The following is a 17837-nucleotide window of genomic DNA, read 5'->3' as shown; positions in this document are numbered from 1 at the left end:
GGGTGGTCCATCACCGCCACCACTGCTGCAGCCCTTTAAGTGCTCCCCCGAAGGCCTACTTAGCCAGGGGGGGGTTAGGGGGTCCATCACCGCCGGCGCCACTGCCGCTCTTCAACTGCTCCCCCCGAAGGCCCACACCATGGCCCCATTGGCTCCACTTACCCACTAGGTGGTTGTCAGCAATAGTCTGACTTCTGAGGGGACCAGGTGCAGAGTCAGGGCTACAGCCTTTGTGTTCTGAGAGGGGACTTAGGAGACGCAGCCAATGGATAGGGGAAGCTGGGGAAGCTTCTGAGGGACTGTTCAAGTGTCCAAATATTGTTGGTGCACATTCGAACGTTGGACGCGACTACAGCTTTATATATAAGGGGACAGATTTTTCTGAAACTGTAAAATTGTTATTTTGGAGCACTAGCATTGAAGCCAGTTTGGTGTAATGGTTAAAAGCGGTAGACTCTAATCTGGAGAACCAGGTTTGATTCTCCACTCCTCCACATGCAGCCAGCTGGGTGACCTTGGGTCAGTCAAAGTTCTCTCAGAGTTGTTCTCTCAAGAGCAGTTCTCTCAGAGCTCTCTTAGCCACCTACCTCACAGGGTGTCTGTTGTGAGGAGAGGAAGGGAAGGAGATTTTAAACCACTCTGAGACTCCGAGTGAAGGGGGGTACAAATCCAATTCTACTTCAGAGCCTTTATTGTGCCATGATGCATTTGGTGTTGTATTCCAGCAGCGAACACACTATTCCTCCTCCATCCCCACATATCATCTCTCTTAACTCATCCGTTCTGTGTTTTGCACATGTCAAATCAGAATTGCAGAACGTGGGGATCTTTTTATTCCCACATACCTGACTGCAATAGGAAGTAGTAATAGTTTATTTCTAAATTTAATAGGAGCTTTAGTTACAAGTAAAAAAAAATTTTGAATAGCAGACACAGAATCTATTACATAAGCATTCACAGCAATGTTGACTACACCTGTCTATTTCTGTAGAAAGGTAAGGTCTGTCAGCTGCTAGCTATTATAGGCAGCAAACGCAAGATTACTTCAAAGGTGTTGTATCAGTGAAGCATGGTAATAAAACCCTTTCAACAGAATACAGCCATAGAGAAAAGCTTCTATAGAAGAACTTCCTAGTATCACTAACGTATTGAGGATCAATGTAGCCAGATGTACAATGAGGTCAACACATACACGCAAATACCAACAACACAACTAGCCCCTCCAAACCAAAGAACTGCTTACATGAGAAGTTGCAACGTGCTTGATAGCAATATGATTCTCTTTATCACACACTTTTTAAACAAGTAAATGTTTATGACAAGCGGTGACAGCATAAACTGTTTTCTATAGACCATAACAGAAAATAGTACAAACTTGGTATATTGTACTAATAATTAGTGCAATGGATGTAGATGGGAGAGCCACAAATTCTTGCTCAGCCATAAAGTCTACTGTGTGGCCACGGTCTAGTCACTCACAGGGTTGTTGTGAGGATAAAACAGAGGAGGGGCGAAGGAGGGCTATCTAATTAATAAAATCTAATACTACAAAAGGAAATGGACACCCAAATGAGTTATGAGAAAACAAATGGACAGTTCACCTGAAATTTGGTTTTCAATTGATAAGTTAACATTTAAAAATAACGAAATAGCTATAATTCTAATACTCATCAATATATTAAACATCTTCTCTCCTCCCCAACATATTTGTTTTATTTTGTAAAGTTTAGCATGAAATGTTTATAACTTGATCTAGTATTATGAGTTGATAGTCATTATTAATTTTATTTTTATCCCTTTCTCAAGGTGGAATACATAGATCCCTCACCCAACATCTAAATCTCATAAGGATTCTCATAAGGAGTAGGTATTTGAACCCGGGTTTTCTCCAACCAAGTCTAACACCTAGTCCGTATACCGTATTGGCTTTCCATGATGGAGTAAATTTCACCAAATGGGATATAAAGTGCAAGTACATAAGAAAAAAGTAGGATTTAGTACAGGCACATAACATCTCTGTGTTTTGTTTTGTTTTCAAGTAAAACTGCAGCTCAGTCTTCAACACAGCCCGAAAAGGAATTAAGCACCATACAAAATGCTTATGGAAAAACAGGGAAAGATGAATTCAGATGTAATAAGAGCAACAGATGGAAAATGTCAGATTTATCCACTTAAGTCAACATGTCACCAAAATATGACTTTATTAATTTAGTCACCTGCACTCAGCTACTATGGAAACTACAATCATAAAATTGATCACAGTTTAGCTTTAAAACTTTCTAACACAATATAACTCAATTATCTCAATTTCAGACCAACACTCAAACCAAACACCTGGAATAAAGCAGCTGAATAAAGAGACGGTAATGGAACTAAATAACCCCAAAGTTGTAGCTGTTTAGCACAGGCATTTTAAGAATGTCCAAACTGAACACACTTTGCAAAAACGATAAGTCCCTATTTGGTTTATTGCTAAAGACTTTACTTTTTATAATTCCCTGGGAGCCCACCATGTAGATTTCAAATACTATACTTTATTTAGAAAAACATCCTACTATTTTGAGCAGTGATTCTGTACCCTCTTTTCTGTGAGGCTTGAATTACAGGATGCTATTTGTATGTACCTAACTGGGGCTGCATGGAGTCAGCAAGCATATCGTGTTCTGTAAATGCAGAATTTGGTTTGGGATGCATAATTCAGTGTCTTCATAATCACCGATTGTTTAGATTTTAATTGAAAAACAAACCATCTCTAAGGGTTGGTTCACACTTGCCATTAACTCTTGGACAAGCACCCTGGAAAGGGTGGGGCCTCTGCCAATGTAAAATATTGATAATTTAAAGCATGTCCCATTAGTTCTCAGGAAAGGAAGCACTTAAGTCTTTTAGTGTCTGTACATTGGTATAAACAATAGGCTTTGCTGAAGAACACATATCCATCTGTGGTGAGATAAATATTAGGCTAAAGTTGGGGGGGGGGAACCCAATACAAAAAAAGTTAGTGATTATTTTATTTAGGATATTTCTGTGTTGCCTGTTCATGGTCCTCCTTAAAGTGACTTAACCTTAAAATCACTTAATATTAAAAATTAAAATATTGTGGGCCATAATAAAGACTGACTGATTTCTGCATCACTAACAGATTTTGGGTGACATTTTGCTACCTCAAAATACAATGGAATTTTGTTTGGGGTAGTGAATATACCTGGTGTTAAGTTAATGTTAAGTAAAAACAGGTTGTTTACCTGTAACTGATGATCTTTGAGTGGTCATCTGTGCATCCACACCCATGGGGATTCATTGCGCCTGCGCTGATCCTATCGGTGTTCTGCAAAGCTCTCAAAGGGATTTTTGCGCCTCCATCCCAGGCATGCATGGGAACCCCCAACTTCGCATGCCCAGAGGGGTGGGGTGTGGAAATCCTGCCAGTTCCTTCTGACCACTGCAGAATCAGGAGAGAGACTTAGACTGGCATCAGAGGAGAGGAAGGGTAGGTGGTATGAATGCACAAGTGACCACTTGAAGATCATCTGTTACAGGTAAGCAACCTGTTTATCTTCGTCATGGTCTCTGTGCATCACACCCATGGGAGAACAGAAAGCAGTGTCAAACAGTGGCTCACCTGGAGGAGGGTGCTGGCAGATGGTCAGTGCACAGCAGAAGATAAGATCAGATGACCCATCTGAGTCCTGTACTGAGAGTGGACATCAAGGGCGTAGTGTCTGATGAAGGTATTAGGCATAGACCACGTTGCAGCCTTACAGATATCAGAGAGTAGAACTCCCTTGAGAAAGGCTGTAGATGTTGCTGTTGCCATTGCCCTTGTGGAGTGAGCTCAAAGAGGTCCTGGAAGGGGGCGTTTAGCTAGGAGTTAGCATAGACAGATCGCCTCGACAATCCATTTGGAGAGTCGCTGAGCAGTGATCTTCACGCCCATCCTGTAGGTGACATAGGACAAAAGACACGGGTCGCGGTGGGTAGGCCGGGTGCGGTGTAAATAGAAGCACTCACTTCACGTCCAAGGTGTGTAGGAGTTCATCATCCTTAGGATTAGGGAAGAAATCTGGCAGGAAAACCTCAGAGTGGAGATGAAAATTGGATATGACCTTAGGGAGGAAGGAGACATCAGGAGCCAGACACACCCTGTTTGGTAAGACGCAATGGTATGGAGGGTCATGACAGAGAGCGAGCAGTTCGCTGACTCATCTGGCAGAGGTGATCGTAACTGAGCGCCCTGTTGTCTGTGAGGATGGCTACAGATTTTCTGAGGACCAACTGTTTAAAAGACTGAAATGCAAATTTGATCGCCAAGAGCTCTAGGTAATTGATGTGATGGTGCTGGAGATGCCTTTCCCATTTGTCTCCTATGCAGAGGCTGTTCAGGTGGGCACTCTAGCCCCACAGGGATGCCTCTGTTGTCAGAGTCAATTGAGGGTCAGGCGGATGAAAGGGGGCCCCTTGTACAAGATTGGAAAGGCGTTCCCACCTGGTTAGAGAGTCCTGAACTGTCCGGGGGGGGGGGCAAAGTCAATTGGAGTTGTGACATTGGGTTGAAACTCCTGAGGAACCTTATTTGCAAAGGCTGCATCCTCAACTTGGCAAATACTAGGACAGCATTGGCTGCTGCCATCAGGCCCAGTAGACACTGAAGTTGGAATGCTGAGCTCGAGGGCAGAGAGTGTACTTGCTGGGCTAGGGAGAGAAGGGTAAATGCTCGTTCTCTTGGTAGATATGCTCCGCAGTTGACGGAGTCTAAGATCACACCAATGAACTGAACCCTCTGGGCGGGGAGGAGATGAGATTTTTCGGTGACTTCCGGTTTGTGGATCAGCGATGGCGGTCGTTCTCCCTGGACCTTGTACACCAGCAGCATGGAGGGGTGCTACCTCAAGTAGCACTCACACGGAGCCTTTGCGAAAGGCTCCAGGCCATAGGGCTTTTGAGGGGCAGCCTCTTCGATGGCTAAATGCCGGAGAATTGAGGCTTCCCTCCACCCTGACGGTCCTGCTGCTGTGTGGCCCTCGGGCACAAGGTGATTCGACTGGGACAAGCGCTGGAGATCGAGCGGAATATCGTTTACTGTGAGCGAGGTCAGAGAAATGACTGACAATGAACGTGAGTTCAAAATAAACTGAATATTTTAAAAGCGAACTACCTTCCCAGTGGGAAAAGCGGAGCGTAAAGAGGGACACCTCTTATGCAAACGGACAGATAAGCGTAACAAAGGGGGCAGGGGGGGAAGCAAGCAGCGATTTTGTTTTGAGAGACTTACTTGAGCGCTGACATCGAGGTGATGATTTTTCGAGTCCGCGAGAAGCAGTTTGGAATTGTAAACAATCGTATAAAATGGTGGCCTCGCAAAGAAAGTTTAAAGCGAAACCGGCAGGTAGTCAGAGCCCAAAACTGGAAGAGGGAGCAGATGTCATGAAAATGTTAGCGGATATGCTCAAGCCGGTGATGGAGCAACTCGATGGTATTAACCAGCAACTGACATCGCTGAATCAAAACATCCCAGCAGCTACAACTGGCAGAAACGGTGAAGAAGGTGGGGCATATGACTGAGATAATTAAAGAGATAGACACCACAAACAAGAAAATAAAGTGTTTGGGATAAGAGCATTTGGACCAGGAGTGGGACCACGGCTGTGATTTGTAGGACCTAGAAGATGGAGTACGAGAAGCCTTGATGCTCTTACCCATATCCTGCAATACAGAATCTGTAGTGGCATAGAAGAGTCCCTGTCCGTCAAATGGAAGATCCTCGATGTATGCCCTGGTATCGGATTGCAGAGTTGTAGCGCACAGTCAGGAATGTCTGTGTAAGGCAATGGCTGATGTCATTGTTTTGGAGAAGGTGTCCAGGGCATGCTTTGACAAATTTATCTGTTGCTTAGCCAGAACTAGACCTTCTTTTTGAATCTTGCAGACCAGTTGGCGTTTGTCCTCAGGGAGAGAGGTGAAAACCTCACTAAGTTGCTCTCACAGAGTGTATTGATAGGGGCTCATGCATGCAATGTAATTAGTAGTTTTGATTCCCAGTGCACCTGCCAAGTAGAAATGTCTCCCGAAGGAATCTAATTTCCTGCTTCCCTTGTCCGATGGGGAAGAATGGTTCCATTTAGACTTTGAAGCAGATGTGACAACCATAGAGTTTGGTTTGGGGTGATTGACGAGAAATTTGGAGCCAGGCTCCTGAACCTTATACATGTGGTCAAGGCGATGAGATGAGACCGGCTCAGAAGAGTGTTTGTCCCAGGGGGCCTTGGCAGTCTGAAGTAGGACTGATGACATAGGAGGAGCAATGGCAGTGGAGGTGTCTAGTTGGACCACATCAAATACCGCCTCTAAAACTGAGGGTTGAGGCTGAATCACTGAAAGGCCTAAGGAGCGGGCCATGTGTTTAATCAAATCTCCATAGGATGTCAGATCCTCAGAAGGGGAGATTGGCAGATCGTCTGAGACCGTAGGCTTGGGTGAAGGATCATCCGGAGAACTACGGACATCTGAGGCACTGGCGTTAGAGTCCTCGCCCAAGGAGTCGGAAGAGGCAGAGGCTGGAGTTGACACTGAAGGAAGCTGCATGGGGCCCTTATCTGCATCTCGAGCAGGTAGTGGTGGTGGTGTCGATGCTGTGTGCTTCAATACCAACTGTTCCGGTGATCGGCATCAGGGGGAAAGCTTGTGAGAAGGAGGTTCTGGAGGCTTCGACACTGAAGCAGATGGAGCCTGATGGGGCACGCGAGGGGAATGAGAGCGACGGGTAGACAGTCGATCCCAATCGGACAGTCTCATTGGAGTCAGCCATGGCATGGAGGAGAGTGGAAACGCTCCATAAAGATACTGAAGCTGGCGGTGGTCCCAGGGAAACATTGGTGGGGCAGACGGGTGGAAATGCCCAGGGGATCTCTCCAGCGAGTAGGAATCCCTCTGACAGTGCTACAGTGTGTCAGAGGAGTAGATGTGACAACAATCAAGTGTCACCAGGTAAGCAGTATCGACAACGCCAAGGAGGATTCGGGGACCGGGATCGGTCGGTAGCAATGGAAGATCTCGAAGGCGACCTCACCGTACATAGCAAATATCTGACTAGAACCTCATTGACATCAGAGGCCAATATCAAAAGTGGCTGAGTTTCGGAAAGGGTTCCAACGGCAGGGGGTTCAGTTGCTGAACTGGAGAGTCCAAGAGCTCTACAGGTGATGTTGGCAGAATTGTTGGCACATCCGAGGTCGAAGCCCCCATAGTAATGGGTTAAACTTGCAAGCTTGGCGCAGGGCCTGCGACATCAGCTATATTGCTCGTTTGAAGGGATTTGTGGGTACCCTTAGCTGAGCTCTTATGACCCTTGTCCAAGTTCTCCTTTTTTCTTTTTCTTTGCAGGAGTGGAAGAAATGGACTGAGGAATCAGGATCGATCGCTTCAATGCTGACGGACCGATGTCGGAGGCTGATTTCGATGGACTCGGGGCCGTTAAAGTGGAAGGTTTTGGAGGACTGTCAGACGCCATCTCCATGAAAGTTCCCATGGAGGGCATGGTAGAAGGGGTAAGAGCCAACTCTAAAAGGGCCACATGCAGACAAGCTGCTCGATTTTTCAAGTTTGGTTCAAAAACTTTGCACAGTGTGGGCATCTGGTCTTTGCCAAGACAGAGGACACAGAGATTGTGGCTGTCAGGCGGAGCTAACTTGCTACCGCAGTTGGTGCACCTCTTGAAAAAACCCCACCTTTTAGCCATAAACAGCATGCTAAACGGAAAGGGGGGCAGTAAGGGGGGAAAGGGGGAGGAAAAGCCAGAGGCTGAGAAAAGCTGAAATTCTTTTTCTTTCTTTCTTTCTTTTTGAGAAAAGTTTAAGAAAATAAACAAAATGAGATAAAGGTATCGAGGGGAAAAAGAGAAGAAAAAGGAATCCCGAAGAGCTGAGGTAAATCTCACCGACCAGTAGACAACCTGTTCACAGTGCAACGGTCAGAAGAGAACTGGCTGGATGTCTGCACCCTGCCCCTCTGGGCATGCGCGGTTGGGATTCCTGTGTATGCCTGGGGTGGAGCGCGAAAATCTCTTTGAGAGCTTTGCACAACACCAATAGGATCAGCGCAGGTGCACTGAGTCCCCATAGGGGTGATGCACAGAGACCACGACGAAGATCTGTGTTTTGTTGTGACATCTGAAAGAAGCCATAGTGTTCATGGTAACTTGGGCCTACCCCAGACACAGCCAGTCATCAATGAGGGCACATGTCTAGAATTAAATGGGGCCAAAGCCCTCCCCTCACAGAGAGCAACCAATATTCGGAGGGGGGGTATTTGTTTGCATAATTGGAGGCGCTTACAAAAGTTCCATACTTTAAAAAATATGCATAGAATCACTATATCTAATATTAAACAGAGTGGTTTGTGCCAATCATAAAAGGAGCAAAAACAGGCCACTAAACTAGGCCCTGCTTCCAACAGTCTAATGATGAGGACTGAATATGGTCCAGCAGCACAGTACATTTAAGAGCTGGTTAAAGGGGAGAGCTTTTAGAGTCTGGAAGGGGGAGATTTGGGAGTGGGTTCTCCTCCCAAAAAATTTGTTTCCCCTTTCATGATTGCTTGTGAGCTCTCAGCTTGCATATAGGGAGGAGTTCTGAATAAGAAAAGCATGTACACATACTCCTTCCAACTTTAAATCAATGAAAAGTCACTGGATTTAAAAGATTAGAGGATGGATCATCAGTAAAGATGTACCCTTCTTAAAAAAATTATATAATGGATTGACACTTTGAACCACAAAGGATCTGGTTAACAGCATGTTTTCCTTTCAACAGATGGGCAGTGCTTCAAGGTTGCAAATGTTTGTATTCCATGTATTATGGTTAGCTATTAATAGGAAGTGAATACATTTTGAAGAGCCATTTTCATAACAAGTATGCAATATATTTTATTCTGGGATATGTTTCAGTTAGGTTTGTTCAATGGGTGAACCCAAACTAATTTCCATGGGAAATTTTTATATCTAAATCCTGTTGGTAACAGCCCAACAGAAACCCAATTACACCAGTATATGCTTTTTACTTCAGAGCTACACTGAATACAGTGTGTGTGTGTCTCTTTACACAGGGTGGGGAATGGACTTTTGGAATTACACCTAGCATAGTTTCTTAATTTGTTTTGCCCTATAGCACATGCAGTTCCTATCATAACACAGTGGTGGGCAGGGATAGACATAAAATGTGAAACTATGATTTACATTCACATAGTAAACCAAAAGTCTTGAAAATACAAGAATGTATGATCTGTTTGTTTAGGTCAGGCTCTGTGATAAGGTCACGTCCATGTAACTGAAGCTTTGCTTTCTTTTTAGCGTAGCAGTTTCATTGTGTAAAGAAACTTTAAAAACAACTTCCAGTCCCAATCCTGGCCACGTTAACTCAGAAAAGAAGTGCGTCAAACTGAGCCGAGTAGGCTTTATTCCCTTATAACTGGTGTGCTTAACATTACAGCCTTAATTTAATCCAGCTACACTTCTGAAAAGCACTTTTCTAATGAAATAGGTCACAATTTAGTCATTGCATTTCTTTAGAAACAAAAGCAATTCTATTTGGCAAGGATTTTAATTTGAAGTAAAACATGGAATTGTATTAGGCTTGCCAAGTCCCCCCGGGGGGCGGGGAAACCCCTGCCCCAGAGGCCTGTTCCCCACCACCGGCGGATCAGGCCCCGGGGGGAACCCCACCCCGACGTGCACGTCACTTCCGGGTGATGTGTGTGCGGTGCGCGTGCACGCGCGCTCCAGACACCATCCGGGAGTCCCCTGCTGCAGCTGAAAAAGAACTTGGCAACACTAAATTGTATTGATGGTACAAGTGCACTACTATACAGGAATGTTATAAGTGGGTCAAATGAAGCAGCACAGCTTTTGGGAAAATGTTTTTGCATGCTTGTAAATATTCCTTTGCTGTGAGTTATGACCCAATTGTAAAGGAAGGAAGGTCATAGAACCACCATCTCATCCCCAGTATGGCACAATACCTTTTTAAAATGTTAAATAAATCCACCTGCAATTTATGTTCAATTTATTGACTGCATATATTGACTGTATCAGATGCATAAAATCTACTAGTGTACAAGTAAAGAAGAGATCCCTTATAGGCAATAAGTGGGCTTTATCGACTGCTGGTATATACAACAAAGCACTTGCATGTTGATGTTTCAGTCTCAGTATTCCTGCTCCTCACAAAGCAAACCTCCAGAGCCTATGTGCACATGACACATTTTCCTAAAGTGCACATCTAGCAATGGCTCTCCTTTAGCAATCATGAGTTTCGAATTTCGTTAACTATAAAGCCCCAATGCTTACCATGCTGCTCCCAGAATATCTGGAAAGTCTCTAAGGCTTTTAAAGGGGGGGGGGGACTGTTGCACTGGCTTTGCAGATGAAACTGACCACAGTTCACTGGAACCAGCCCGATCAGATAAATAAAATGAAAGCAGACATTTCTGGAAATTATCTTGAAAGCTTTCCATTAGACTGTACCAGGGGTATACACTAATAACAGCCAAGTGCCCTGGCTGGTGTAGCATAACTCTTCACCAATCCCGACCCATCTTCAAAATACTGTACTAGCCTCTATTTAGTTGCTTCATTCAATACCTAGAAAAAGGGCGAAGACTTATATCTGCTAACAGTATATTTTTCTTGCAATTATGAAGACTTTAATTCTGTGACAGCAACCTGGAAAAATGTTCTAAATGCTTAGTAGGAAGAATTGCTAGCTTACCCTTAGCAGAGATATCAGCAAAAAGGCTAACAAGGCATCTAAGTCACTGATTGGTTCGGACAGAAGTTTTCTAAAATGTCATGCTTAGGGTGACGGGTATTATTTAACTAACAAATTGCAAACTCTGAATAAACAGACACACACAGGTCTCAGTCCACAGATCCTTTCAGATAGCAATGGGCTGCAGGTTTAAGGATCACCCTGTAGGTAGGCCTAATGTGGGGAGGGAACTGTGTCCATTCATCTGACATGCCAATCAGTGTTCTTAGAACCAGCACCCACTTGTGGCAGGTGGACCAAATAACGCAAGTTCTGGGTGTTAGGTGTGGGTCTGATTTCTTGATTACCACAGTTTTCACATGACCAATACTTTGTGCACACAGAAACAGATTGGCTGTTTTGCCCTGCCAATCTTCATAGGTTTACCTTCTTACTTATATAAATCTCTGTGCCAGGAAGGGTCATCTATTAATAATGTTCTTGTTTTCTACATACACCACAGCTTTACCATTTCTGGAACAGTACTACTGGATCTTGGAGCATATTTCCCTTTATTGTGAGTTCCCTTTGAGGCCAGGTAATTTCTGTAAAAGACCTAGGGCAACAGTTCTCTGCTTTTAGCAACACAAAGATCTCCATTAGAAAAGAGCAAGAGTCCAGCAGCACCTTAAAGACTAACAACATTTGTGGCAGAGTATGTGCTTTTGTGAGTCACTGCTCACTTTTCCAGATCTCCATTATGATTCTAAAAATTGTGTAGCCCCCTCCCTCCCTCCTCAGCAGCTGGCAATCACTGGCAGCTCCTTTGCCCCTGAAATGAAAGAGGTTAACTTGCCACCCTTTCCTTCCTTCTCTGCTTTGCTCCTGTCTGCTGCTTATCCAGGCAAAAAGCAGATAATGTCTTCCTCTGTTGATTCCCAGCCCTTTTCAGAGTACATCCAGCAAAGCCCACATCTTATGCACACTTGCAGTAGAGATGCCCACACAGCTAAGTAACCATCTGTTTGTTGGTTATAAGATCAGGCTGATTTTCAGCTCATGATAAGAACATAAGAGAACATAAGAGATGCCAATACTGGATCAGGCCAAAGGCCCATCCAGTCCAACACTCTGTATCACACAGTGGCCAGAAATACCAGTGCCATCAGGAGGTCCACCAGTGGGGCCAGGACATTAGAAGCCCTCCCACTGTTGACCCCCCCAAGCACCAAGATGACAGAGCATCACTTGCCCCAGAGTCCCTATCTATACCTTGTGGCTAATAGCCACTGATGGACCTCTGCTCCATATGCTTATCTAATTCCCTTTTGAAGCCGTCCATGCTTGTAGCACCCACCACTTCCTGTGGCAGTGAATTCCATGTGTTAATCACTCTTTGGGTGAAGAAGTACTTCCTTTTATCCATTCTAACCCGACCACTCAGCAATTTCATTGAGTGCCCACGAGTTCTTGTATTGTGAGAAAGGGAGAAAAGTACCTCTTTCTCTACCTGCTCTATCCCATGCATAATCTTATAAACCTCAATCATGTCACCCCTCAGTCGTTGTTTCTCCAAGCTAATGATGTGATTAGTAAATTTTCCTGACCATCTCACAGGCACCGCCAATTTATACATACAGATTAAACTGGCTCCGAGACCAGTATGCAGTCAGATATTTTGGTTGTATGAAGATGTCTCCAAACCTTGCTTTTTAAGGGCCAAACAGGGTTGCCATCATTTTATCACATTATTCTGTCACAGATCCATAGATGGGGATTATCCTGTTTTATTCTCAAATAAAGTAAAGTAAGCTATAGTGCAATCCTAAACAGGGCCACATTTTTAAAAACCTGCTGAATTCAGTGGGCTTAGAATGGTGTAACTCTGCTTAGGACTGCATGGTTAGTCGTGAAGTTTGTTGGGTGACTTTGAGCCAGCCACTCTCTGCTAGCCTACATGGATATCTGAACTGACTAGTTCAAGTCCAATACAACCACAACAAGAGCTCCCATTTGTAACTGCAGTATCTGGCTCTTACAGAAGAAAAATAATGTCACTGTGACATTGGATCCTCAGTTTGGCAACGCAAACTTTACTCTTCCTAGGAAGGTAAATTATTGGGGGGGGGAGGTTTTAAAGCATTTATATCTGGAAACATTTACAGCTCATTGCAGAGACACACATATTTGCTTGTGAACAAAACAGGCACCCTTTTATTAAATGTAAAGATACCGCTTGAAAAATTCATAAGATCCGTTTCACACATTAGGAACTCAACCAGAAAAGCGTATCGTAAAAAAATGACAAAAGATTTGTTCTTACAGTCAATAAATAATTGATTCCAAGGCCTTCAAGTAAAGTTACTTTCTGTGTTCTGATTTAATGAATCGTTTGAGCAGTATCTGGCTGGGGTGACACTGATGTAAGGCTCGCTGGAGCCTACTCTAATGCCTTCTAGTATAGCCTTTCTTGGGACACCAAAAGCAGAACAATGTGTCAGACCGAAGTAATATCAAAGTAAGTGCAGTTCTGGGAATGCTATGAGGTTGGCCTACAACACGTCTTGATCTGTGAATGGCTGGTAAGCACTTCTCTGTCCTAGAGACTCCAATGACCCAGCAAGCCCAGAAGAAAAAGCAGCAGTGCAGTAATAAACAGCCTCTGAAATAAGATTTTTGTAATTCAAGCTGAAAGCCACACAAAAATGGCTCAATGGTTTCAGCTTTACTAAAAGGTAAACCATGACACAGTTTTTAAGCCACCAGTGATTTCTTCTTTTTTCTCTTAAAGATAAATGAAAGTAATCCCCACCCCCACCCCCATATATACTTTTGTTTGGGAAATGGTTATTATTACCTGAAAATTTACTTTCCTCTATTTAACTTTTTAAGAGCAGGACCTACAAAAGCACTCTAGTGATGGTATCTTTCCATCCTTCTGCTCCTGCTCAGGAGGCTTTGTAATAGGTTGGGGCAGTTACCAAACCTTATGGTCAGGAGGACAACAGCACCAGTGGTAGATGCACAGGCTGTGGACCACACAGAATCTAGTTCCCAGGAATACCTAAAGGTTGTCTGCACAGGGGCTGGAGAAGATACAGCATTAGAATCAGTGGTATCAATTTTGTGAGAAACCCCTGACTTGGAAAAATTTCCCATGCTAAATGGACTGGTATATGAATGAGCATGTTATGTGTAGTAAAACCAAAAACCATGCCACTTTAATTAAAAATATATTTTTAAAAAAATTCTAGCAACAAAATGAATACTTAAGTAAAAAAAATCAATAAAGCAAACATTTTAAATGTTGTGTATGTGTTAATAGGATATTATATATTTAATAGGGTATTGTATATACAATATATATATAATACATACAATTATATACACACACACACACACACATAATATAAAGGGATATTTTATATACAAACACACACAAGTGGGGAACCTGAAAAGACTTTCCCTCCTTCCTACTCACCAATCAACCTTTCTTTTATTTGCCCCTTCAATCTTCAGCTTCATTTCTTATTTATTTCATTTATACCCCACCTTTCTACCCAGTGGGGTGGGGAAAGCTGCTTCTCCAAAGCAACTGACATCATTCCCCTCTCCATTTCATCCTCACACCAATCCTTTGAGGTAGAATAGGCCGAGCGACTAGCCCAAGGTCACCCAGCAAGCTTCCAAGGCAGAGTAGGGAAGTGAACCTAGGTCTCCCAGATCCTAGTCAGACACTCAAACCATATACCACATCAAGCCACTGCTACACCTGGGTGAGTCGCACAAATTAAATGGTAGCAAGTTGCCTAATGGCTGCTGCTGGACCGGGCTGCAATGAGTCCTGTCTCTAAGGCAGGAGGTAAGGGAGCAAGGGTGTACTGGGAGGCTAAAATGGCCTGGAAACTCGCCCCCACCCCCCAGCCTTTTACTGACAAAAAACGAGGTTTGAAGGAAACCTCCACAAAGGCCACTGAGATCTCTTTTCTTTTTTCTTGAGGGTACAGGTGCTGCTTCTATTATTTTGGGAGGGGTTAATTCCACCAATGTATTTTTTTAACAATTCCAATTTTTTCTGCGTATCTGGTGTTTTTCTCAGGTTTGTAGAAAGATCTGTCTTTTCTGTCCATGGCTCCATTCTCTGGATTTAAGTATCCACAGATGGGGCCATGTTAAGAATTAGATATATTGATGATCTCAAGGAAAGAAACCTAAAATAAAAAAGATAACTGTAACCTTGAAATTGCTGATTTGACTAGCAGTTCATTATGTTATTAATGAATTTTAGAAAAGTCTTCCACAGAAAAACAGTGGCATTTCTCTAAACATCCATACATGTTACAGAGTGCACTTCCCCTTCTCCTAGAGTCCACTGAGCCCCCGAAATTTTGTTCATGAATGTCAGCAGATACTCAGGAATAGCACAGGGGACAAAATGGGGGGTCTGCAGTGGAAGGGGAACTGTCAGAAATCACTATCCCCTGTTCTTAGAACAAAAATGCTGCTCCATCAAAGGAAGTGCACAGCCAGATATGTGCCTCTAGTGGAAAATTTTCTGTACTACATTATTGATTGGCACTCTGGAACACTTTTGTGGATCCAGCACACACTATTCCTGTACCATCAAGAATAGTGTACCATATATATATATATATATATATATCCCATCTATGATAAAGACTTGATTTTGGGTGTCCATAAAATGTCTAATTTAGCAAGGCTGAGCTAAAAATCAATGGTTTATCACAGCTAGGGCTTACTGGACTGTAGATCTGTTTTGAAATCTAAAGCAAATATAGAAAAGGGTGCCTTAGGGTATGTGCAGAGTACCTTTCCCTTACCTTAGAAGTAACCCTGACTATTTCTCAAGATAAAGGATTGGGGTGGTTAATTCTGGGGATACGAGTGCCAGAGGCCCAGCAATTCTGATTTAAGAAAGCGCTGACTAAAGGGGAAGGTGAGAACACACGTAGCCCAGTCAAAATGATTATATAATTCATGTAAGAAAGTACAATTAAAGAGGCATAAACATGGAAATAAAATGAGTTTGATGAGAGTTTATAGGGAAAACATTATAGGTTTAAACACTGGAATCAATTACTGCCGTGAGGTCATGCTGCTTTTACAGTGTTAACATTTTAGCACCCCACCTCAAGAGGGCTGCTTCATCGTAATTAGCAGAAAGACTGAAAGAAAGCTCTAAAGGTGTTGAAAAGATTTAAACAGAAGTTGTGATGCAAGCTACTGCCCTACACCTGTGGAGACACTTAAAACACTTTGTACATAGAACAGAGATCCCCTCTTTAGCTACCTCATCACAGGCAATTGCAGACAGATCACAAGGAAGCTTGCAAATGGCTCTCTGCGTGTGCTAAAAAGGCTGGGAACCCCCCCCCCCCCATTCCACTGGCAAACCAAATACAGTTAGAAATATTGCTTCACAGCAATTAATCCAAGCCCACAGTAGTCAGCCCACAGAAAAGAAGAGCTGCAAAAACTGACAGGCTACACTACCATGGCTGATGGGTAGAACTCGTTCCCAGAGAGTGGATTAAGTTCATAGAGACTGGTGACTTGCCACTGACACCATAATCTTCCTCAAGAAAAGCCAAACAGTGGGGTGCTTGAGGATTTGGCTTAATGGAGAAAGAGCCTATTTGCTTTTATAAAAGGGAAGGGTCTCTCCATCCTGATCATCTGTTTCTTCAGGTCTAAGACAAGCTAGCCTCACTGCACCAAGCCAAGAACAAAACATCAAACTTTTATGTCCAATACACAATGGGGTGCAAGAGATCTCTGGTTTTTCAGTTTGGGACCTTACTCCCACCCCCTGCAAAGGTAAGGTAGGACTGGGGACCTGACAGTACCCAACTGATGTTCACTGTTCAATGTAATGGGTAACAAGATGTACTTGACTGGACTAGACCCTCACTACTAATTGCCTCAAATTACCCAAGTTCAGATGCTGTGGAGAAGAGTGTTCACACTCACATGTCAGGCTGTGGAAGAATGCCAGACTATTTGGAAGTCCAGCAGCACTGACTGCAATGCCTGTTTCCATCTCTCTCCTTCCTTCCTTCCTTCCTTCCTTCCTTCCTTCCTTCCTTCCTTCCTTCCTTCCAGTCTTGTCACCTCTGAGGCTGTTAACAAGAGAGAGGGCAACAAAACTGGCCAGGCTAGAGGCCAAATTATGGAAGTTCCACTCTTATTTAAACAAACCGACCACTCAACTGCATATTCTTCAGGGCAATTATACTCATTTTAATTCCAACTATTGTTACGTATATTGAGAAGTAGTGAATTCCATTAGTGTACTTACACAGACAATAGCACAAGGGCAATAAGGGTCCATTCTGGAGTTTTGTGAATAATATTTTTATTTGTTAACCTGAAAAACACAAAAAGTAAAGTGAACGTTGGCAACTGTACTACTTTCAAAGACCAGAATAGCATAATTCAAATGTTTAGTTATGCACGGGTACATCTAGAATGCAATATTGTGTCTATGTTTTCACAACTGCTATTCTCAAGCGCCACCACTTCATACAGAAACCTTTACAGAGATAAGTTTCTATAACATAATTCTCCATGAGGAGTTGGCAATGAAACTGCGTTGTCTCATGGTGATATCACAGAATAAGACTCATCCTTTCCCTTTTTACCTGACTGCAGAAGGCTTGAACAGCAGCACATTGACAAGAGACAGAAAAGGTAAAAGACAAAAAAACACATATTTAAGTGTTGTCCATGGGATGTCAGGTGGATAACTCTGTTTCAAAGCCCTGCTACTAGCCGCTTCTTTTCCATTAAGTGATGGGTTTGAGGTTAACTCAGTGTAGCTGTCAGTGATACTGAAGGCTGATAAAGAATACAGAGTCTTTCAGAATGTTAACGGAGTAACATAGATTGAAGGTGAGCCTTTATTCTGAACATCATGCACATGGAGTGGACTCCTGGTCAGGTAAACCTGTAGCACTGCTGAAAAAAATCTGAAGTCAAATCCAGAGATTACAATGGAAGCAGATTAGGTTCTAACTGCCACTCCAGAGTGCCCCAAACATTAAAATCTGGACTTCAAAATACCCTGTAGAGCATGAA

At 43.3% G+C, this 17837-nt stretch overlaps 1 protein-coding gene across 1 annotated transcript in view; it reads right to left on the bottom strand.

The window, feature by feature from the left end:
* The window catches only part of RPAP2 (RNA polymerase II associated protein 2), a 77216-nt gene that overhangs the window by 27099 nt on the left and 32280 nt on the right, over window positions 1–17837 (bottom strand). Inside the window, exon 11 of the mRNA XM_015421471.1 lies at window positions 17059–17127. Coding sequence (XP_015276957.1) covers window positions 17059–17127 — 69 coding nt within the window. The remainder of the gene's footprint in view (window positions 1–17058; window positions 17128–17837) is intronic.

This window comes from Gekko japonicus, unplaced genomic scaffold (genome assembly GCF_001447785.1).
Source record: "Gekko japonicus isolate JY-2015 unplaced genomic scaffold, Gekko_japonicus_V1.1 scaffold911, whole genome shotgun sequence".
In the NCBI taxonomy this organism is placed as follows: domain Eukaryota; kingdom Metazoa; phylum Chordata; class Lepidosauria; order Squamata; family Gekkonidae; genus Gekko; species Gekko japonicus.
This window is presented reverse-complemented; position numbering and strand designations above follow the sequence as displayed.